The 24,554-nt window shown below is 46.3% G+C and overlaps 1 protein-coding gene across 1 annotated transcript in view; it reads left to right on the forward strand.

Moving 5' to 3' along the window:
* The window catches only part of LOC133399397 (adhesion G-protein coupled receptor D2-like), a gene marked incomplete at its 5' end in the record, with an annotated part of 35,103 nt that extends 11,680 nt beyond the window's left edge, over positions 1-23,423 (forward strand). The window contains 3 exon segments of the mRNA XM_061670976.1: positions 10,281-10,434; positions 22,668-22,801; positions 23,304-23,423. Of these exon segments, the coding sequence (XP_061526960.1) occupies positions 10,281-10,434; positions 22,668-22,801; positions 23,304-23,423 (408 nt within the window).
* Positions 23,424-24,554: the final 1,131 nt, after the last annotated feature.

The following is a 24,554-nucleotide window of genomic DNA, read 5'->3' on the forward strand; positions in this document are numbered from 1 at the left end:
GATTCCCAGCGGCAATGCTGCAAAATCAGATTAGCAACCCTGAGACTTAATTTGCTCCTCATCCACCTTTTTTTCCTCGTTTTGCGGGGCTGATTATTATTGATTAATTTATTCCAATCCCTGCTGATGCAAAGATACCATTGTGAAGCCACTCAAAGATTTCATCGACGGATCTTTCGAACGCTTCGTCAGGTAAGCTAGCAAATCCCATCATGACAAGCACAGCAAACTGCTGAAAAGACGGAAGGCTAATTCGTCCACTAGCAGTGAAGATCTACCAGCCAGCTCAACCAACGCCCATATTCAAGTCTTCTCCTCCATTGACAAGAAGCTATCACTTCTCGATTTATTGCACCAGGAGAATAAGAAGCTCAAAACCAGCTTGAAATTCACGCACCAGCAAGTCAAAGAGCTAAAAGAAGACATTACCAAACTTCATTCAGCCATGAAAGCAATGGCACTGAGGTTGAAGTTCTCAAGAAAGAAAACAAAACAAAATCAAAATCAATGCTGGACTTACAGTCATTAGTAGCATTGCCTTGTTCATTTCCCACATCCAGTCATGACCTGGACTTTTGTGTGCTCTCTAATCTTGTTCTTTTTTTTTTTTTTTTTTTTGTCCTGTTCAGCTGTTAGGTCAAGCAGAATGGAAACTCTCTATCCCTTTTAGGCCGGAACAGTTTTACTGTGTCACAGTGGAGTTTTTAAGCTTCTGCTGTGGTATTATAATTGAGGTTTATTGAGAATCAGACTTGATCAGTCGAACAGAACAAACACAAAAGACAAAGCACTAATTGTAAAGTAAATCATTACATTATCTACAACAATGAAATATTAAATATGATTGTTGCATGGGGCTGTAGTGCTACACCCTGTGAGGGAAGGACAGGACAAGATTGAACAGGACAAGGACAGGAGAAGAAGCATGTCTGGCATTTGACGGCTGTACAACTGAAGTGTGGTGGCATTAATTATGTTAATTCTAAAAGTCTATAGGACGAGAGTATAAGTGAGGGGATACACAAGCGATTTGCATATTCACGAGTTATTTGTCGCAGAAAGTGCGTGACCCCACACCCAGTGAAAGAGTCCTCGGTGTGTGCCTGTGGATACATGCAAGTAAATTGATACCGTTTTACATGCACAAAGACTAACCAAAGTGTCCTGTAATTGCTGTGGCCGCACCGCGGCGGTTGAGGACCCCACCCAATCAATCGAGGGGCGGGATCAGCTCAGGGGTCCAACTCGAGACCAGCCCGGCGGACAGGACATGACCCACACCGAGGGACCCAGGGCGGTCCGCCGGCACCACCGAGGCGCCCCAACAACCGGCCACCCAGCGGGGCGCGCAGGGACCCAATGCCACACCACCCACCGCCCCACACGCACCGCCACCCCACCCCCAGGAGAGCCAGATGCCCCCCCAACCCGCACGACCCGCAATGCAGCCAGTCCCCGCCCAGCCCGAGGGCGGGAGAGTGTCCCTTGTTTGCTGGAAAGGAGGGCGGATAGGGGCACCCGACAATGGAACGATAAGGGGGGGGAACTCAAGGAGCAGCCGCAGGCTATGAGATGTCAGCCCTAACACCAAGCAGTCATCCAGCCCGGGGGGTCCGGCCTCGGGAGCACCGCCATGCAAGTAAGTGAGACCCACCTCCCCCCTTGTTACTATGACTGCCAGGTCCCCGACTGGCAGTCATTGACCCTACCCCGTGTATCAGTGCCCCTCCGAGTGGTGTGGTGCAGTAAAATCTGGAAAGGTCAGTGAGCCGAGGGGGTGGGGGCAGGGCTGCCAGGCACGACTGCCGAACAGCCAAACCCCACATCCACGACCCACTGCCCCCCAGAAAGGTGTATGTGGTGCATTAAAACATGGGGAGTTTGTGATGCATTTAAAATCCCGGGTGGCAGGCAGGGCGGAGGGGCAGGGCACACGGACCAGGAAACAGAACAGACGTGCTGAAACGTCCGACACCCACACCCTCCCGATCCCATACCAGTCCCCCAGGAACCCTTTGATATGTGTATGTGCCCAGATGTGATTAGTGAGAAATGTATACAGTGAATAGTGTGAGTGTGTGCTAAGTGAGCGATTAAGAGGCATGGCTCCCGCAGGTCGGGCCCACTAGACCGGACAACCACCGACGAAGAGGGCCATTCCACCCAGACCCGCAACACCAACCCCGGCCCCCTCCCACACCTCCGCCAGCACCCACAACCCGCCCCTGAGCATGGGAGGTGGATCCCCCCCCACCCCCCACCCACCCAAACCAGGCAGGGAAAAGAACCCCACAGCAGGCCCCACAACCTAATCTTGTTCTATTGGTTAGTTGTTGCATGACCTCACCAGGTATGCCACCCCTCATCTCCCAACCACAAATAACAACATGATTTGACTGTTGTAATGTTACTTGTGGTCAAATATCTAGGCTGTCTAACTATTGTTCTGCTTTGGTTTGCACCCCGATTCCCCTTTTCCATTCTGTCTCTCTGTCTGTCCCCTAAAACCTTTAGGAAATTAAAAAATAAGCACAGTGAGTATCAAACTCCCTTCTTGAACAGCAAAACTGTTCAAAAGGCATACAGATCCACCATTCTGCATGGCCATGCAGCTGAACAGGATAAATTAAAAATTAATTAATTAAAAAAAAAAAACATTTTTGCAATTATCAGAAGATGCTATCGATTGGTCAAAATAAAAAATACTCCCTATAACGACTAACCCATCGAATCATGCAGGCCAAAATCCAAACTTTCCTATTCTGACAGGGAATATCAAATATCTATGCATTAATATCTCAGCAAAACTTACAGAGTTAAATAATCTAAATCACGTACAGCTACTGGAAATAATTTGTGAAAATATAAAGCGTTGGAACAGCCTACCTATCTCACTTCTTTTTTTTTTTTTTTCCTGTTTAGCTGTTAGATCAAGCAGAATGGGCGATCTGTATCCCATCTATGCCGGATCAGGGCTGCCAGGTGTGTGATGCATTAAAATCCTGGGGTGGAAAGCAGGGCGGAGGGGCAGGGCGCCCGGACCAGGAAACAGCACTGACGAACTGAAACCCGGTCCGACACCCGCACTCACCCGACCCCACACCAGTCCCCCAGAAAACGCTGGATATGTGTGTGTGCCCAGATGTGACTATTAAAAAATTACAGTGAGTGGTTTGAGTGTGTGCTAGGTGAGTGATTAAGAGGCATGGCTCCTGCAGGTCCGACCCCGGGATTGCCCCCACATTCCAGCCAACACCCACTACCCACCCCTGAATGTGGGAGGTGGACCCCCTCCCCACCCCCAAACCAAACAGGGACAAAGAACCCACAGCGGGCCCAACACCCTGCAGGCGACCACCCGGACCGCCCACGAGAAGAGCAGGAGGCGACCGCAGCAGGGAACGTAGAGAAGAGGAGGAAGCAGGCCCCAGGAGCGACAGGGGGGGTCCCACCGGCCCCCACCAGTAGCAAGACCAAGGCGGGTGCTAGTTGCCATCGCTCCAGCACCCGCGGAACATGGGCGAGTCCACCATCACACCATCAATGCTCTCCAGGAGGTCAATCCAGTGCCCCCCCCCCCCCTCCCAAGATCATGAAGGAGTAAAGAAAGTCCCGCCCCTACAGACGCCGGAACTGCAAACGTGTCCTTTCACCATGCCAATCAGTCTAAAGTGTGAAAAAAAACACAAGTACATAAATGAATATGAAAAAATAGTATGTTAAGAATGTAAAATCGAATAATAATAAAACAACAACAGCAACCTCGACAACAATTAGTAAAAAAGACTTTACGGCACTGGGAGAGGAGCGTTACATTACATTACAAAAATATATCACTGGTGAAAAGCCAAGGCTTAAAAGTACCATCCAAAGTGTTGTGTGCTACAGTCCACAGATTTGAAACCAGCTTGATGCTCGTCTTAAGACCACCCAATCTCTCTATGTCTTCAAGAAGAAATGGAAAACCAAAACATTGTCCGTGTATTTATAATTTCAATCTTCTGATTGGGATCAACGTCCTGTTTTGTTTTGTCTCTAAAGTATGAATCAATTGTGTCTCTTACCTTATGTTGTTTTGTCTTTTGTTATTATGTGTTAAATGTCCTGAACCTGCGGCACAGTGACCAAATGGTTAGCACATCTGCCTCACAGTACTGAGGTCCCTGGTTCAAATCCATCCTCCCTGTTTGGAGTTTGCATCTTCTCCCTGTGCCTGCGTGGGTTTTCTCCAGGTACTTCAGTTTCCTCCTACATTCCAAAAACATGCATGGTGAGTTTATTGAAGGTTCTAAATTGTCCGTAGGTGTGAATGTGATTGCGAATTATAGTTTGTCTATTTGTGCTCTGCGATTGGCTGGTGACCAGTTCAGGGTGTACCGCCTCGCGCCCGAAGTTGGCTGAGATAGGCGCCAGCACACCCATGACCTTAGTCAGGAAAATCGGTAAGGAAACTGGATGGATGGATGTCCTGAAGCCTCACCCATTAAGCTTTGAATAGCTTCTGTGGGTTGTCTCTTTTCACATACTGTTAGATACACCTGGTTATACCTAGATGCTGATGTGTGTGCTGCTGTACTGCTTAAGGACATTTGAATACACTTATGAACTCAGCTATAACCTGTACACAACAACAGGGCACATTCCTTGAAAACTGGTTGTACTACCAGATATTATGAATGGCATTTTTGCACTGAATAATTGTTTTATTGTATTTGTCTTTGGTTCATTTTATTGTGCTTTCTGTGTAAAATATTTGGTTTATAAATAATTGCAAGTAATTTAATGTTTTTTAAGAAAAATATTACATCAGGACATATATCGTTGGTATCAGAATAAGAAAATACCTCTATTCGGATATAACATTCTGTCCATATCGCACAGCACTACCCCCGCCACTAGTCGTCACAGTAATGAAATCCGTATTCACCTTTGGCCAAGCAGTACAAGTGGCAGACTAACCAAGGACTCAGGGTAATTTCAACATGACAAAAACAGGGTGTATAAAGTACATTATAATTTTTCATCATTTTTTTTTTCTTGATGAAAGTATGTCACAAAAATGTTAATACACCTGGATACTGTTTAAAATGTAAAATCATTTAACGTGTCCTTTTAAAGTCTTTATGGGTGGAGCTAGCTTGTTTTAGTAATGTTGTATGTACTCGACATGATCAAACAAAATAATATGTCCACCAACAATCGGGAGTCTCCTTCCCCATACCAGATGTCTGACTGGTTGCAAGTCCATCACAGAATGCACCAGCTGCACAAGAGTCAGTCAAGAGTATGTGTACCATTGCACGACCAGTGCCCCCCGCATACAGTTGTGAAGTTTGATTTACCTGCAAGTCTTTATGCTGAACTTAAAGTAAATATACTTGCATTTCTTCAGACAAATACATTCAGAATATTTGACTTAATAGAATAATTACCCATGGCGGGCTGTGCATTTGGTACCTGGCCCTTCAATGGGGACTTAACCCACTTAATTCACCTCTTAAAGCCACCATCATCAAGTCGCAATTATATAAATAATCAATACTATACTAAAACGCATGCATGCCATGCACATCATCTGGGGCAGTTCAGAATCTATATTTATCTAATAGCATGCCAAAAACATAACAAAAAATAATAAAATACACCATACTCACCAGAGATGCTGATTGTTAATTTTGTTAATGTGTGCGTGAAGTATTTACTTCTGCATCTGACACACAATTTAGATAATAGCATTAGTTGTAACTAAAAATATTTAGGCCAGCAAAAGACATAAAATAGACTTAATAATTAATAATACTACATTCACACCAGATACAAAACAAACTTTGATTGAAGGAGTATTTTAGATACTGAATGCACATTCATTTACCCATCCATCCATTTTCTGAGCCGCTTCTCCTCACTAGGGTCACTGGCATGCTGGAGCCTATCCCAGCTGTCTTCGGGTAGGAGGCAGGGAACACCCTTAACTGGTTGCCAGCCAATCACCGGGCACATAGAAACAAACAACCATTCGCATTCACCGTCATTTTAGAGTCTCCAATTAATGCATATTTTCGGATGTGGGAGGAAACCGGAGTGCCTGGAGAAAACCCACGCAGGTACGGGGAGAACATGCAAACTTCACACAGGCGGGGCTGGGGATTGAACCCGGGTCCTGAGAACTGTGAGGCTGACGCTCTAACCAGTCGGCCACCGTGCCGCACGCATTCACTTAATTTGTGCAAAATGTTATACTCTTCCCACCCCGGTCTTCTTCAGTGGGTCATCAGCGCGCTGGCATCCAAAGATGGTGTGCTATGGCCACGGCTAAGCCACATATTGCGTCGTGACAGCCAATCGCCGTCGAGAATGGTGAGCAAAGGGCCAGCCTGTGGGACGGGATGTGTGGCCTGTCAAAGCGCTTTGTCACCGGCGGCTAGAGTCGCAGGCTGGCGGGGCTTGAATGAGAGTAATTTAAGGAAGAGAGAGAAAAAAAGAACCAGTCAGCGCCTATGGAAAGCAAAGCAAATTTATTTATATAGCGCATTTCATACACAAGGTCACTCAATGTGCTTTACATGATTAAAAGCATTTAAAAACAAAGAAAAAACAGCTTCTAAATGTTTAAAACAAAGAGAAATACAATAAAATTAAATAAAAATACAATTAAAACAGCATTCAGTGCAAGAAATATCATGTAAAAGTGGAAATGCTCTAAAAAGAATGGGAAAAAAGAAGAGTTTTTAACCTGGACTTAAAAACATGCAGACTTGTGGCTCACGCCACTTCTGTTGGCAACTTATTCCATTTATGTGCAGCATAATAGCTAAATGATGCTTCACCATGTTTGCTTTGGACTCTGTGCTCCACTATTTGACCTGAGTCTGTCGATCTCAAAGCCCTACTGGGTTTATATTCCATTAGCATTTCATTCATGAATTCAGGACTTAAACCATTTAGTGATTTATAGACCAGTAGCAGAACTTTAAAATATATTCTAAAGCTGATTGGAAGCCAGTGTAAAGACTTTAGAATTGGAGTAATATGCTCTGACTTTTTTGTTCTGGTCAGAACCCGAGCCGCAGCATTCTGAATGAGCTGCAGCTGTTTAATGCTCTTTTTCGGGAGTCCAGTCAGAAGACCATTACAATAGTCAAGTCTACTTGAGATAAAAGCATGGATGAGCTTCTCCTGGTCTGCTTGACACATGCAAGCATTCACTCTTGATATGTTCTTCAGATGGTAGAAGGCAGTTTTCGTAATTGATTTGATATGACTGTTGAAAGTCAGGGACTATCAGAACACCAAGGTTTCGGACTTGGTCTTTGGTTTTTAAAGAGAGTGACTCCAGGTATTTACTAGCAGCAATTCTCTTTTCTTTATTGCCAAAAACAATTATCTCAGTTTTGTTGTGGTTTAATTGAAGAAAATGTTGGCTCATCCAGATATTTATCTGTTTTAGACAGTGAGACAACACCTCAATTGAACTGTAGTCATCTGGAGACACTGCTAGATATAACTGTGTGTCATCTGAATAGCTATGATTGTCAAGATTAAAGTTATAAAGAATTTGACCCAAGGGTAGCATATACAGACTGAACAGGAGGGGTCCAAGAACTGAGTCTTGAGGGACCCCATAGGTCATTGCCATTCGATGAGATTCAATACTTCCAATGGTTACAAAATAACTCCTTTCCTCCAGGTAGGACCTGAACCATTTAAGGACTATTCCATTTAGTCCTGCCCACGTTTCCAACCTGTTCAGCAGTATATTATGATCTACCGTATCAAAAGCCGCATTGAGGTCCAACAGGACCAGAATTGACACCTTTCCCGAGTTAGTATTCAACCTTATATCACTTAGCACTTTGATATGAGCAGATTCTGTACTGTGATGAGTTCGGAACCCTGATTGAAACTTGTCAAAAAGTCCATTTAAGTTCAAGAAATTTCTGAGTTGATTAAAAATAACTTTCTCAACAATCTTGGCTATGAAAGGGAAATTTGAGATGGGTCTATAGCTTGCTAACATGGAAGCGTCCAGCACTCTTTTTTTTTTTTTTTTTAGCAGAGGCTTAATGGCAGCTACTTTAAGAGCTTTAGGAAACTCGCCTGACTGAAGTGAGCAATTGATTATTTGTAGCAAATCAGCTAGCACAGACTTCACAATAGCTTTGAAAAGTCTGACGGTATTGAGTCAATACAGCTCATTGATTGTTTCAGCTGCTGAATTGTTTTCTCTATGGTTTTTTGGTCAGTTGTATCAAATTCTGACATGGTAACAGAGTGATTCCTGGATGGCTTCAGATGTAGTATAATTTTATCATTTGTGCTAATATTTAACCTGATGGATTGTATTTTTTCACTAAAATAAAAAGCAAATTCATTGTGTTTATCTGCTGTTAGGAGTTCTTGAGCTATCTGATGCGGGGGAGTTGTGAGCTTGTCTACCACAGCAAACAGAGTGCAAGTATTGTTGAAGTTCTTACTGATGATTTCAGAAAAGTGTTGCTGTCTAGTCCTGACTAACTCTTGGTTAAAATTACAAAGACTTTGTCTGTAGAGGTCATGGTCAATTTGGAGTTTAGTTTTTCTCCACTTGCATTCTGCTTTCCTACACTTTGATTTAGAGGTCTTTACCATCATTGTGCTCCTCCACGGTGTTCTAGGTTGCCTCAAGATTGTTTTAGATTTAATAGGAGCACCAGCATTCATGACATTTGACATTTTCCAGGTGAAATTATCCAAACATTCATCAACTGTCATTCACAGTTTGTGGCACAGCAATGGTCTCCATAAACTTAGTGGCGGTGCTCTCATTTATGTACCTTTTCTTAATAGGCATAGAGGTTGTCTCAACCTTTGGAAGAATCTGTAATTCAAAAATACATAAAAATGGTCAGAAATAGCCATATCCTTAATGTCAATTGATAGAATTTCAACATCCTTAGAGATGACCAGGTCTAAGATGTGACCTTGAGTGTGTGTTGGACTCTTAATATGTTGAGAGAGATCAAATGTATCTAGTATAGCAAAGAGTTCTTTAGATTTGTTTTCCATGTTATTGTCAACATGAATGTTAAAGTCTCCCATTATGACAAAATAGTTGTAGTCAGGACAAATAACTGACAGCATTTCCGAAAAATCCTCAGTAAATTGTATCTTGGAGGCCTATAAATTATTAAAACAATAACCTTTGGGTTACCTTTAACTAAAAAACAGAGATATTCAAAAGAGCTAAAATCACCCAGTATAATTTCTTTACAAAGGAAAGGAAAACGCTCATCCATAAAATCCAAATTATTGGGGCAATCGTTCTGATGTTTTCAGAGGTTGAAGTGGGCATAAGTAAAGATGTCCACATAAATTCTGGTGAAGATTGATCACAAATTTCATTGGCCGTGAGAGTTGGTGGGGCTGGAAAGGGGAGTAATTTAGGAAAGAGAAAAAGGAAAAAAAAAAGGAACCAGCTGGGGTGACTTGCGTTGGCCATGACCGCTCACAGCTCACCATCTTCAGAAGTAAATGCAACGACGACCCGCTGAAGAGGACCGAGAAGGGAGGAGCATTAAATGTAGCGCAAATGAAGCAAATGCACCTTTAGCGTGTATAAAATACTCCCACAATCAAACTGGTGCCAGGGACGTGAGATGAAAATTCGTTTCACGTCCCTTGTGAATGTAGCATAAAAATTTGTAACTAGTTGCTTGTAATAACTGTATTAAGCATGTGACACACTGACATCACCAAACTTTTGCATTCCTCTTTTGTGATGCATGCTGTAGAGGGTTTAAACCTGGAGATTGATTTGGCCAGTCTAAAACCTGTAACCATGTAACCTAAGTGGCCCAATTATTTTTTGTCCACTCAACAAAACGTGGTCTACCAAGTAATATTTTACTGCAAGACTTTGTTTCCTGAACACACATTTCATGAAAGAGAAAACACCTATTTAATATCCAATTAACTTTAAGGGTAACAAAGCTGAAGCAGTGATTAGGGTAATATCCCCCTGTGTTCAGTAAGCCTTGCTTGATCATGACAACACCATTTTTGTGTGTGACAAACACATAGTCCAGGCTGTGCCACTAATATTATACTGTATGTCGAAAATGTATGATATGGGGTAAGGTAAAATTACTACGTTATCACTGTAAAACTGTTGCTTTAGATGTGTAGTACACAACATCCAATTGCACTGCTGCTAAACAGACATTCAACAGCTAAAACAGATTGAGAATAAAACCACCTGTTTTAACAGCGTCATTATTTCTCTACACTTCGATTCTTGCAAGGGTGCATGTTTTGTGGTGATGGCATTGCTTCATCTCTCCTTCATGGCCTCTTTTTCCTGGATGCTGGTGGAAGGTTTGCTATTGTGGAGTAAAGTTGTGTCTGTCAACATCAGTGAGGACCGCAGAATGAAATTGTACTACATCATTGGCTGGGGTAAGCTTATACTTCATTTCTTACTATTGTCCACCAGTGCAGTTACCAACACAATTGACATTGACATGTTTTGGTCAGGCAGCAAGGTGACCTGCGATGTGAAATAATACAGGATCAGTGTTGGGAAAGTGGTGGCACAGTGGCCGACTGGTTAGCACATCTGCTTCACATTTCTGAGGACCCGGGTTCAAATTCGGCCTCGCCTGTGTGGAGTTTGCTTGTTCTCCCCATGCCTGTGTGGGGTTTCTCCAGGTACTCCGGTTTCCTCCCACATCCCAAAAACATGCATGGTAGGTTAGTTGAAAACCCTAAATTGCCCGTGGGTGTGAATGTGAGTGCGAATGGTTGTTTGTTTATACTGTATGTAAGAATCCGAATCAGAATCAGAATCATCTTTATTTGCCAAGTATGTCCAAAACACACAAGGAATTTGTCTCTGGTAGTTGGAGCCGCTCTAGTACAACAGACAGTCAATTTACAGAACACTTTGGAGACATAAAGACATTGACAAAAAACAATTGTGCAAAAAGATGCAGAGTCCTCTAGCACTTAGAGCAGTTCGAATGACTAATATTGCAATAGTCCGGTGCAATGACCATTGTGCAAAGGGCGCTGAGACTTCAAGGAGTGTATGCGGTTTAAAGTGACGAGTAGTGCGATCATCTGGGACAATGTTGGTTGTGCAAATGTTACAGATACTCCTCAATCAGTGTGCAAATGGAGCAGATGCTACTCTGGCATGAGTGGCCAGTATATGCAAATAGTGCAGCATGGCGAGACAACTACAGTGAGTGCACGAGTAATACATAATTGGCCCCACAGAAATGTGACAACGAACTCAAGTCAAAAACTTTCCAGCTTGTTGTAATGGAATTATAGGTTAGGTGTTTAAGAAGTTGATCGCAAGAGGGAAGAAGCTGTTGGAATGTCTACTAGTTCTAGTTTGCGTTGATCGGTAGCGCCTACCTGAGGGAAGGAGCTGGAAGAGCTGGTGACCGGGGTGCAGACGGTCCGAGAGGATTTTGCACGCCCTTGTCTTAGTTCTGGCAGCGTGCAAGTCATCAATGGTGGGTAGGGGGGTACCGACAATCCTTTCAGTGCCCTGTGATTGGCTGGCGACCAGTTCACGGTGTACCCCACCTCTTGCCCAGAGTCACCTGCGATAGGCTCCAGCACACCCATGACCCTAGGGAGGATAAGCGGTTCAGAAAAATGTATGAATGGATGGATGTTTTGGTCAGTCGGGGAGAGGGGTTGTGCTCATAAGTTTGATTACACATGCAGAATTTGTACGACGGGTACAATTCTTTAAAGAGAACATGAAGGTGAAACACATTTAATTTTATTTTAATGGGATTTAAATTAAAATGTCAAGCATTTCAGAAAAGCATTATCATTAAACAAAACATAACCATAAAGAAATAAATGATGGTTGTTGTTCAGTCATCAGTCGTATTTGAAAAAACTATTTCACAAATTCTGCCAGGGTATGTAAACATATGAGCACGACTGTACATATATGGAGTCATACGTACCCCTGTCATATTGGAATGAAAGTGTAGGCTACACCTTTTTCATAACCTCTCGATGGCGGCATACATTTATAAAATGTGAAAGTGTTATCCATTTCCCCCTATACCTATGTATAATGCGCACTATTGACTTTTGACACTTTTTTGGAGAAAAAAATGCACATTATACAAGAGAAATTACGGTATGTCCCTTGACGGCCCCTTAAACTTGCTAAAGCTCACTTGTCCCGTCCACACATGTACGTCAGTAGAAGTTGGCAAAGTTAAATAGTGAAAAATCAAAGCATGTAAACATCATTAACAACATAATTTAATTATCTTTCCAACTACATTAAGGGTGCCCATCTGCGGCACAGGGCCGCAGATGGGCACCCTTATGGGCAATTTAAAATTGCTCAGAGTGGAGGTGGAGACAGTTTTGAGTATTGATACATGGAATGTGGAATGAATTTTTAGAGACTGGGGAAGTTTCAGCTGAACCAATGTGGGATTGATCATTTTAGTTATAGGGAAAAGACCAATGAAGCGCGGAGTGAGTTTGCGTGATTCCGTCTGGAGCGGGAGGTCATGGGAAGAAAGCCAAACTGACTGAACCACCTTGTACTTAGGTGTAGGAGAGCGATGAAGGTCCACAAGCCGTTTGTTTCTTTTGGCGGACCGGGTCAAGGCCGCCCGGACATCTTTCCACACGACCTGGACCCTTTTGAGGTGATCCTTAACTGCGGGAACCGCCTGCTCCTGTTCCTTAAATAAAGGAGGCTGGAAACCGTAGCAGGCCATGAACGGGAACATACCAGTAGCGGAGCAGGTGAGGGAGTTGTGGGCGTACTCAATCCACGGGAGGAATGAGCTCCAGGAGGAGGGGTTGTGTGCAGCAATACAATGGAGGGCTGATTCCATGGACTGATTCGCCCGCTCCGTCTGGCCGTTGGTCTACGGATGGTATCCTGAGCACAAGATGGCTGCTGCACCCACCGCTTTACAGAATTCCTTCCAGACCAGGAATGAGAACTGAGGACCTCGTTGATAGGGATACCTTGGAGTCTAAAGACATGCTGGCCAAGGAGGTTAGCAGTTTCGAACGCAGATGGTAGTTTGGGGAAGGGTACGTAATGGACATATTAGGAAAAGCGGTCGACAATAGTGAGAATGATAGCGTTACCTTCAGAGGGGGGTAGCCCGGTAACCAAGTCCAGAGCAATATGGGACCAAGGGCGGCTTGAGATAGACAAGAGACTAGCTGGGGGCAGGTGTGAAGACTTCCCTCGGGCACAGCCGGAGAAGGCTTGGACGAACTCCTGGGTGTCTTTACCAGGGCTGGGCCACCAGAAGTGCTGCCGGATTAATTGAATGGTGTGGGTGATGCAGGGATGACAAGTGAGTTTGGAGTTGTCAGAGCCTGCGGAATCGGGTACAAACAGGCTGTTTTGGAGGCCCGGTCTTGGGATCCGGATGAGTCTTTTAAGCCTCCTTAACCACCTGTTCGATTTTCCAAGTGGCTGCTCCTACGAAGCATGAGGAAGGAAGGATAGTTTCCTGTTCTTCAGGACTGGGCGTGGGTGGGTGGGGGGGGGGGTTGCTATTTCGGGAACCAGGACGGAAGGAGAGACTGAAATTAAACCTGCTCAAGAAGAGGGCACAGCGAGTTTGTCGGGGATTAAGGCGTTTGGCGGAACTGAGGTAAGCGAGATTCTTGTGGTCAGACCAAATGATAAACGGCAGTTCAGTCCCCACCAGCCAGTGCCTCCACTCTTCCAAGGCCCATATAATGGCCAGCAGCTCTCAGTTGCTGACGTCATAGTTCCTCTCGGCAGGGGACAGGCGACCATCAACTGGAGGGAGGGGTCGGAGTGGCGAAGAATGTGAGCACTGGTGAACAGGGTCTAGAGTTGACTGAATGCTTGGGATGCTGCCGGGGTCCATTGAAAGGAGGAGCTGGTGGATGTGAGGCTGGTGAGGTGAATAGCGACCTTGTTGTAATTAGGGATGAATTGACGGTAGAAGTTGGCGAATCCAAGGAAAGGTAGTTTTTTGCGGTTGGTGGGAGTGGGCCAGTTAACGACTGCTTGGATCTTGGCAGTGTCCGGTTGTAGTTGTCCTTTGGAGATGATGTAGCCTGTGTATGGAGGAGAGGTGGAATTCACACTTTTCGGGTTTGACATACAGGCGGTTTTCAAGGAGGCGCTCGAGGACTTGGCATACATGTCTGCGATGTTCTTCAGGGGAGCGGGTAAAAATTAGAATGTCATCCAAATAAACAAAAACAAACCGGTTCAACATATCACAAAGATCGTCATTAATGAAGGTTTGGAAGACAGCAGGGGCGTTGATTAATCCGATCGGCATGACTTGGTATTCAAAGTGGGGTATTGAAAGCAGTTTTCTATTCATCCCCCTCTCGGATACGGATGAGGTGGTAAGCGTTTCGTAGGTCCAATTTGGTGAATACCTGGGCGTGACAGAGGGGTTCAAACGAGGGATCGATGAGGGGAAGCGGAGAGTTATTTGTCACGGTGATGTCATTGAGTCCACGGTAGTCGATACATGGGCGGAGAGTGGTGTCTTTCTATTCAACAAAAAAGTCCCTGTTGGAGATGAGGAAGGTCGAATGAGTCCGGAAACCAGAAAGTCGTGGATATAGTCCTCCATTGCCTTTTTCTCAGGTCGGGAAAGGTTGAAGAGACGGCTGGAGGGAAGAGGTGCCCCCGGCAGCAGATTAATTGCACAGTCATATGAGCGGTGGGGGGGTAGAGAAATGGCCAGGTCTTTACAAACACCGGCGAGAGATCATGATATTTCTCAGGGACTCGGGAGAGGTCAACAGGTGTGGAAGAGCGTGGTGTTTTACCACAGGGTGCTACAGCTGAGAGCAGGCATTGCGAGTGGCAGTGAGGGCTCCATCCGATGATTGCCAAGTGCGTCCAGTCTATGGTGGGGTTGTGTTTTTTGGCTAGGTAATTCTAAGGACTAATGGGGTACCAGGGGAAGGGATAACAAAAAGAGAGATGTTCTCGCTGTGATTTCCGTAAATGAGCAAGGTGAATGGCACTGTTTGGTGGGTGACAGGGGAGATGAGGCTGTGACTTTCTTGGGAGATGTGAGCGGTTGGAGAGTGAGTTAGAGCTGATGTATTATACCTTCATGAATGAAACTATCGTCTGCACTGGAATCAATTAGAGCAACTTTGGGTGTGTTGTGAGCTGAACCTAGAATGCAAGCAGGGACGGCCCAAGCTGGCCTGGGAACGTCTCGGGATCCCCCCGGAAGCGCTGGATTAAGTGGCCAGGGAGAGGGAAGTCTGGGTTTCCCTTCTTAAACTGCTGCCCTCGCGACCTGATCTCAGATAAGCCCAAGAAAATGAATGGATGGATGGATAATCATAATAACAATAATACACTGATTTTATATAGAAATTTTCTAGCTCTGCAAAACCAACTAAAAGAGTCACAAAATTCCTATTCACAACAAACCGGTGTATAAACATAATTCAGTTACAGCAGCAAATGGTGTGAATTGCAATTGTTTGCTCCACTTTCTTTCCAATCGCAGTGCACATATAAACAAACAACCATTCACACTCACATTCACACCTATGGGCAAATTAGAGTTTTCAATCAACATACCATGCATGATTTTTTTGGGGATGTGGGAGGAAACCGATGTACCAGGAGAAAACCAATGTAAGGCACGGGGGGAACACGCAAACTCCACACAGGTGAGGCCGCATTTGAACCCGGGTCCTCAGAACTGTGAGGCAGATGTGCTAACCAGTCATCACCGTGCAGTACATGTTGAAATTACATAAATTCAAAGGACTGTTTTTTCAGTGTAGTGAGTATCACTAACATGCTGTTGTCCACTCGCTGGCAGTTGTTAAAGCTTTTCATACTAACCAGTGACACTGAAAAAGACATGATGAGATAATGGCATTACGAACATTTGTCATATACATGTAGTTATGTATTATTATTATATATTTATTATGAAAGGCCAAAATTATTCAGGATTAGCTGTCACACTTACCATTCAAATGCTCTCATACTGTCAGGAGTGTACAAGCTGTGTGTGAAGGATCCCAAGAATGAATATAGTGTTTTACTAAACAAGAGATGCACGATAAACATGGTAACAAATAACACAAAAGTACAACCAAAAAGCAACGACAAAAAAGGTAGTTAAACCAACAATAATCAAAGGGGATGCTGGTGGGCAGAGCCTCAGCGGAAATAAGTAGTCAAATGAACAGTAAATCCTACACAAAGATATAAGGCAAACTACAACGGTAAAATACAATAGGAGTACGGACATACCACTGAACCATGGACAGGGGACTCAAAACTCGGAATACTATAAATATGAAAGACCAGTGGTAGTAAGCAGAAGGAATAATCTGATAACTCCTTTCCGCCACTGCTGGGCTTTAAACTCCATAGATTGAAATAGTTTGCAGGTGCATCTACGCCGACTTCGCCCACAAACGCTCCCTTAGGGAACTGAAAGACAATCAAACCAAATGACAACTAGGAACATAACACCAACTACGAACATAACACATAGTGTACACTCTACTGAAAAACTCTCATTGACATTACTGAAATTTTTCGCTCACAAACACTTGTCAAATGCTCTCATAAATACTAGTCAAATGCTCTCGTATGAACAACTGAATTTCTTGCTCTCATAAACACAACTCAAACACACTCACGAACCCATGTCACTGACGCTAACACACATGTGATTCATGCTCATGCGCTCAAGTCCCTGGCACTCATGCGTGCATGTCAATCACGCTCATGCGCGCATGTCGATCGCGTTCGAGCATACGTCACGCCCAGACTTCCCTCTCCCCAGCCACTTGATCGAGCTCTTCCGGGGGGATCCCGAGGCGTTCCCATGGCCGGCCGAAAGACGTAGTCTCTCCAGCGTGTCCTGGGTCGTCCCCGGGGTCTCCTCCCGGTGGGAGGTGTCCGGAACACCTCACCGGGGAGGCGTCCGGGGGGCATCCGAATCAGATGCCTCAGCCACCTCATCTGGCTCCTCTCGATGTGGAGGAGCAGTGGATCTACTCTGAGATCCTCCCGGATGACCCAGCTTCTCACCCTATCTCTAAGGAAGAGCCCGGACACCCTGTGGAGGAAACTCATTTTGGCCGCTTGTATCCGGGATCTTGTTCTTTCGGTCACAACCCACAGCTCGTGACCATAGGTGAGGGTAGGAACGTAGATCGACCGGTAAATTAAGAGCTTCGTCTTTTGGCTTAGCTGCTTCTTTACTACAACGGACCAATACAAAGTCCACATCACTGCAGACGCTGCACCGATCCGCCTGTTGATCTCCCGTTCCATTCTTCCCTCACTTGTGAACAAGAACCCAAGATACTTGAACTCCTCCACTTGGAGCAGGATCTCATCCCCGACCTGGAGAAGGTATGCCACCCTTTTCCGACTGAGGACCATGGTCTCTCTAAGGGAGAGCCCAGACACCCTGTGGAGGAAACTCATTTTGGCCGCTTGTATCCGGGATCTTGTTCTTTCGGTCACAACCCACAGCTCGTGACCATAGGTGAGGGTAGGAACATAGATCGACCGGTAAATTAAGAGCTTCGTCTTTTGGCTTAGCTGCTTCTTTACTACAACGGACCGATACAAAGTCCACATCACTGCAGACGCTGCACCGATCCGCCTGTTGATCTCCCGTTCCATTCTTCCCTCACTCGTGAACAAGACCCCAAGATACTTGAACTCCTCCACTTGGAGCAGGATCTCATCCCCGACCTGGAGAGGGTATGCCACCCTTTTCCGACTGAGGACCATGGTCTCAGATTTGGAGGTGCTGAGTCTCATCCCAGCTGCTTCACACTCGGCTGCGAACTGCTCCAGTGAGAGATGGAGATCATGGCTTGATGAAGCCAACAAAACAACATCATCTTCAAAAAGCAGAAATGCAATACTGAGGCCACCAAACCGGAGCCCCTCTCTGCCTCGGCTGCGCCTTGAAACTTGAAATTCTGTCCATAAAAGTTCAACAGAATCGGTGACAAAGGGCAGCTTTGGTGGAGTCCAACCCTCACCGGAAAAGAGTCCGACGTACTGCCGGATATGCGGACCAAACTCTGACTGCGGTCGTACAGGGACCGAACAGCCCGCATCAAGGGGTTCGGTACCCCGTACTCCCGAAGCACCCCCCACAGGACTCCCCGAGGGACACCGTCGAACGCCTTCTCCAAGTCCACAAAACACATGTAGACTGGTTGGGCGAACTCCCATGCACCCTTGAGGACCCTGCTGAGGGTGTAGAGATGGCCCACTGTTCCACGGCCAGGACGAAAACCACACTGTCCTCCTGAATCTGAGATTCGACTTCCCGATGGACCATCCTCTCCAGCACCACTGAATAGACCTTACCAGGGAGGCGGAGGAGTGTGATTCATCTTTAAAAAGGGAGACCACCACCCCAGTCTGTCAATCCAGTCTGCCAATCCAGAGGCACTGTCCCCGATGTCCACGCGATGTTGCAGAGGCGTGTCAACCAGGACAACCCCACAACATCCAGAGCCTTTAGGAACACTGGGCGAATCTCATCCACCCCCAGGGCCTTGCCACTGAGGAGCTTTTTAACCACTTCGCTGACCTCAAACCCAGAGATAGGAGAGCCCACCTCAGAGAACCCAGACCAGAGGGCTTCGAAGTATTCTCCCCACCAGCTCACAACCAGCTCACAACGTCCCGAGTCGAGGTAAGCAGCACCCCATCCCCACTATACACAGTGTTGGTGGTGCACTGCTTCCCCCTCCTGAGACGCCGGATGGTGGACCAGAAATGTCTCAAAGTCGTCCGGAAGTCTTTCTCCATGGCCACACCGAATTCCTCCCATACCCGAGTTTTTGCTTCAGCGACACCAAAGCTGGATTCCGCTTGCCCAGCTGGTACCCATCAGCTGCCTTAGGAGTCCCACAGGCCAAAAAGGCCCGATATGACTCCTTCTTCAGCTTGACGGTATCCCTCACCGTCGGTTTCCACCAACGGGTTCGGGGATTGCCGCCACGACAGGCACCGACAACCTTACGGCGACAGCTCCAGTCGGCCGCCTCAGGAATAGAAGCGCGGCACAATACGTTTGTGCCTGCCACGTCGGACCGGCATCTTCCCCCACCATCGAAGCCAACTGACCACCAGGTGGTGATCAGTTGACAGCTCCGCCCCTCTCTTCACCCGAGTGTCCAAGACATGCGGCGGCAAGTCCGATGACACGACCACAAAGTCAATCATTGAACTGCGACCTACGGTGTCTGGTGTCAAGTGCACGTGTGGACACCCTTATGCTTGAACATGGTGTTCATTATGGACAATATGTGATGAGCACAGAAGTCCAATAACAGAACACAGCTCGGGTTCTGATCGGGGGGGCCGTTCCTCCCAATCACGCCCTTCCAGGTCTCACTGTCATTGCCCACGTGAGCATTGAAGACCACCAGCAGAACGATGGAGTCCCCAGCGGGAGTGCTCTCCAGCACCCCCTCCAAGGACTCCAAAAAGGGTGGGTACTCTGAACTGCTAGGCATAGGCACAAACAACAGTCAGGACCCGTACCCCCACCCGTAGGCAGAGGGAGGCTACCCTCTCATCCACCGGGGTGAACCCCAACGTACAGGCGCCGAACCAGGGGGCATTTTCTGGAGTGGAAGAGAGTCCAACCCCTCTCGAAAGGACTGGTACCAGAGCCCAAGCTGTGTGTGGAGGCGAGTCCGACTATATCTAGTCGGAACTTCTCGACCTCACACACCAGCTCGGGCTCCTTCCGTGCCAGAGAGGTGACATTCCATGTCCCTAGAGCCAGCTTCTGTAGCCAGGGATTGGATCGCCAAGGTCCCTGCCTTCAGCCACCGCCCAGCTCGCACTGGACCTGACCCCCTGTGGCCCTTCCCATAAATTTGAGGGAATAACAAGGAAACATGGGATGGGGGACCCACCTTACCCTTTCGGGCTGTGCCCGGCCGGGCCCCGTGGGCGCAGGCCCGGCCACCAGGCGCTCGCCTTCGACCCCCACCTCCAGGCCTGGCTCCAGAGGGGGGCCCCGGTGACACGCATCCAGGCAAGGGAAACCTCGATCCACTTATATTTTTCATCATAGGAGTCTTTTAGTCTTGCTTTGTCTGGTCCCTCACCTAGGACCTGTTTCCCATGGATGACCCTACTAGGGGCGTGAAGCCCCAGACAACTTAGCTCCGAGGATCATTGGAACACAAAAACCCATCCACCACAATAAGGTGATGGCTTCCAGGAGGGATACGGTCATCCACACGTCAATCACGCTCACACGCGCATGTCAATCACGCTCATGCCTGCATGTCAATCATGCTCACGCATGCATGTCAATCACGCTCATGCCTGCATCTCAATCATGCTCACGCGTCCATGTCAGTCAGAATTACGCACGCATGTTGATTATGGTCACGTGAATAGTTTCAATATTAATTTAGGTATGGCCACTTCCTCATTCATTACCTGACCCATTGCGTGGGTTCAGTTCCCACTCAGTGATGGTGTGAAAGTGAGTCTGAATGATTATCCGTCTCGTCAGTATATGTGCCCATTGACTGGCTGGCGACCACTTCAAGGTATAGTCCACCATTTGCCCAAAGTTAGCTTGGATAGGCTCCAACACCCCGTGACCCTGAAAATGATAAGCTATTGAGAGAATGGATGGATGGATTAATACTATCAGTATAGCATGCAACAATGTGAAAAAAAAAAAATCTTCCCTGAAGTGTAATGTGTTTTGTCCTTTTCCTTTCGGGCTGTGCCCAACCGGGCCCGATGGTTGCAGGCGTATATATATATATATATATACACACACACACACACACACACACACACAGTGTATATTATCCCTCCATCCATTTTCTGAGCAGCTTCTCCTCACTAGGGTAGCGGGCGTGCTGGAGCCTATTCGCAGGAGGCGGGGTACACCCTGAACTGGTTGCCAGCCAATCAAGGGCACATACAAACAAACAAGCATTCGCACTCACATTCACACCTACGGGCAATTTAGAGTCTCCAATTCATGCATGTTTTTGGGATGTGGGAGGAAACCGGAGTGCCCGGAGAAAACCCACACAGGCATGGGGAGAACATGTAAACACCACACAGCCGAGGCCGGATTTGAACCCGGGTCCTCAGAACTGTGAGGCGGATGTGCTAACCAGTCTCACACCGTTCCATATACAGTATATATGTGCTGGGAAGCGAGATCGCATGTCGATGGTCAAGCTACTCACTATTATTACTACTTACAGCATAGGCTTTGGAAGTTGAGAGGGGTTTGATTTCACTCTGCACATACTTGCCACCAAGGAGAGGTAACAGTGAGTTGTGGGTTATTAATGCTCCCTTGTCACAAGTTGGCGTCATTACCGGTGAATGTGAGGATTTGTTCCCCAAGCCTTCAGGGTCAGGAACTGGATCTGACGTTTACATGGCAAACAGCGATTCATAGTACCTATACTGTATGTCTTTAGAGTCCCTTGGTAAAGCACTGGAAGGTGGTGGAGGAAGGTGGAAGGAGGTCTTGTTCTTCTGGGAGACTTTCACATTTACAGTATGTTGGCACTGACAGTGTGACCTTTTATTCTGGCTACATAAATCTGGCCAAGTACTGTACCCTTGCCATGATACTGGAAGCTGCATGGGAGCCGACCCAGTTCACATGTACTGTACATTGTGGATTTGGAAGGCATTCGACTAGGGGCACCCCTTGTAGTGTTCTGTTGAGGTGTTCCAGGAGGATGGGACCCAGGGGCTCTCTCTATAAGCCATTCGCTCACTGTATAATCTGAGCATAGGCTTGGACTCTTCCAGAAGTATTGGAAATATTTGTTGTTTCTGCAGCATGTTGAGGCTCGACCATCAAGATAATGCAAGGACCTTGATCATTCAGGACGCAGTCAGAAGAGAGCCACTACTCTTCCACATTGAGAGAAGGCATTTGAGCGTGCCTAGGCATTTATTTCAGAAACCTCCTGAACCCTTACTGGGTGAGATGGTCAGGCATGTGGAACCTGGATGAGAATGTAGGGCAAAACTGGGAAATGGTGGACAGACTCATGTCTCACATCTGGTTTGGGAACATCTCGTAGTCTCGTGGAGGAGGTGGTGAGAGACAGAAAAGTCTCCTTTAGAGTACTCGTACATCATAATGTGCCAGAGCACTAAAATAATAATAATAATAGTAATAATAATAGTAAATAAGTGGTTGTAGCTTTGATTGTGCTTACACAAACCTACAAAATCTACTTAGAAATATATCGTGCAAAGTGAGTATTAACATGCGTAATGTGAAAAGACATGCTTTTTTGAAATTGTTATGTTTTATGGCAACCTTAACCCAGTCTGTAGCCTTTGTAAAACATCCTGCAGCTGTTCATGTTCATGTCCCTAATTGTGTCACTATGTGTTATATCGCATGAGGAAAAGAGAACAGAATGTGAATAAGCACAACAAGATTGAGATGTTTCCTGTAGCTCTTCATGCAGATGTGCTGAGTGTTAGACAAAATAGGCTTGGCGATGAAGAACAGACTAAATAGTCCAATCATGAGATCCAAAAGCAGTCACTGTTCTGTAAATATGTCTTTAAACATGTTGCATATTTTATTCTAACACCACAGCCATGCTTAATGCGCTTTTATTGAATTGTTTTGCAGGACTACCTGTTCTAATAGTTGTTGTGACACTGTCAGCTACAATGAATGAGTACAAGGCCGATGGACACTGCTGGCTCAATCTAAAGACTGGCACAATTTGGTCTTTTGTGGGACCTGTGATATTTGTTTTGGCGGTATGTGGTTCCATTTAATCCCCAAGAATTTATACATCTTTGTGTGTGCACCTGTGTGTGCGTGTGCGTGCGTGCGTGTGCATGCGTGTCTGTTTCATTCTGTGCATGAGTATGTGATATCAGTAATTATTTTGAAATTGTGTGATTATATTTGCTATAGGCTAGATTTCCTTTGTATTGCATGAAAAAGAGGTGTGAGAGTGAAAGATGCCTGCAATAGATATGTATTTGTGGGTGTTCTATGTACTGCTCTAAGGCTCTATGATAATTCTTCGCCTTTGACCCCTAATGCAAAATCTTTTTAGACTGAGCTTCAGAAATTATTAAAGATTAATATAAAAAAAAGTGATCACTGCAGAAGGCACAAAAGATTGTGCAACTGTTGGAGTATTCGTAAGAAGGCAAGCCTTCTCGTGTCTTTCAATGTTTGCTTGAGGCCAAGTGGAGCTATGTAGTCAGTTTTTTTTTTTGAGACGATGCTAATGCTGTCATCCACTTGCAGGTCAATTCACTTGTGTTGTGTCGGGTTGTCATGGTGACTGTTTCCAGCGCCCGTCGTCGTGCTAAGATGCTCAGTCCAAGCGCAGCATAAAAAATGCAGACCTTTGACCTCACCTGGTAAGCTACAATAGAAATGCAATTTCTTCCTGACATTATTTTTCTTGTCCCACTTTTGTGTGCACTATGTGTATGTCTTCCTTCCAGGGAAGAACAAACCCTTAGACACACAAAGATGATGTTTCCTTGTTATTCCCTCAAACTATGTTCAATAGAGACAGTGGAGAGATTAAGAGCTGTGGGAGTTGTTCAACCTTATCATCTTAACACCTGGACCCAGTACAACATACTCTTCGTGTATAACACTTAACGCTAACTGTGTTATTTATGTTAGGGCCAACCAGAAACACACAAACAGTGCCTTAACTTTAAGTTATGAGGTAAAGAGTGAATAGAAAGGTCAAGTTATTGTCAGAATTTAGTGAATGGTCGTTTTTGAAGAAAGTAGCTTTTTGTTAACTTACAATGAAACACTTCTGGATTTAGACACACAAAAGATGTCTTGTGAAATCAAGAAAAATAACAAACTACAATTGGAAACATACACATTTGTGTTTTTTTCCCACGATTGTTATCTCTTTGCACCTATGTTTTAGGCTGCAGGCTATAGAAGCTAAGCAGCAGTTTCATTATGGTTACATGATGACAGTATTATTTGGGGATTTTCACAATATTGTCACAACTTTGCCACAAAGTTTTAGGGGGCTACCTGTGATCCAGTTCTGGCAAGCAAACGGGGGGGGGGGGGAAGAGGCGGAGGAGAGGGGGAACGGGGGCGGACCGCGACCGCGGCCTTCCCGTAACCCGCACCACCGCCACACCCCACCGGGGGGGCCCGCAGGCACCATAGCTGGGGAGATCCGCGTAAAGGGCCTGGCGCGCGTCCAGAGTCGCCGCCGCGGCCCGCCTGGCCCCGGAAACCCCTCCGACGGCCCGCCTTCGCGCGCGGGCGAGGATGTTGGGGGGGGGGGGGGATCGGTGGGGGGGGGGGGGGTGGAGGAGGAAGGGGTAGGAGGAGGGTGGTGCGGGCGCAGGCGGGCTGCCGAGGGGTGGCGGCGGGGCTCGGAGAGAGACGTGAGGAGAGGCCGGGGGGAGGTCGAGAGGGGTCGGTGGGAGCTGGGTGGGCCAGGGAGAAAACGAGCGGGGAGGGCGGACCCAACCCGACTTCCTTCCCCAACCCCTAACCCCCCTGTAA

The sequence above is a fragment of the Phycodurus eques genome, chromosome 2 (genome assembly GCF_024500275.1).
Source record: "Phycodurus eques isolate BA_2022a chromosome 2, UOR_Pequ_1.1, whole genome shotgun sequence".
Lineage (NCBI taxonomy): Eukaryota > Metazoa > Chordata > Actinopteri > Syngnathiformes > Syngnathidae > Phycodurus > Phycodurus eques.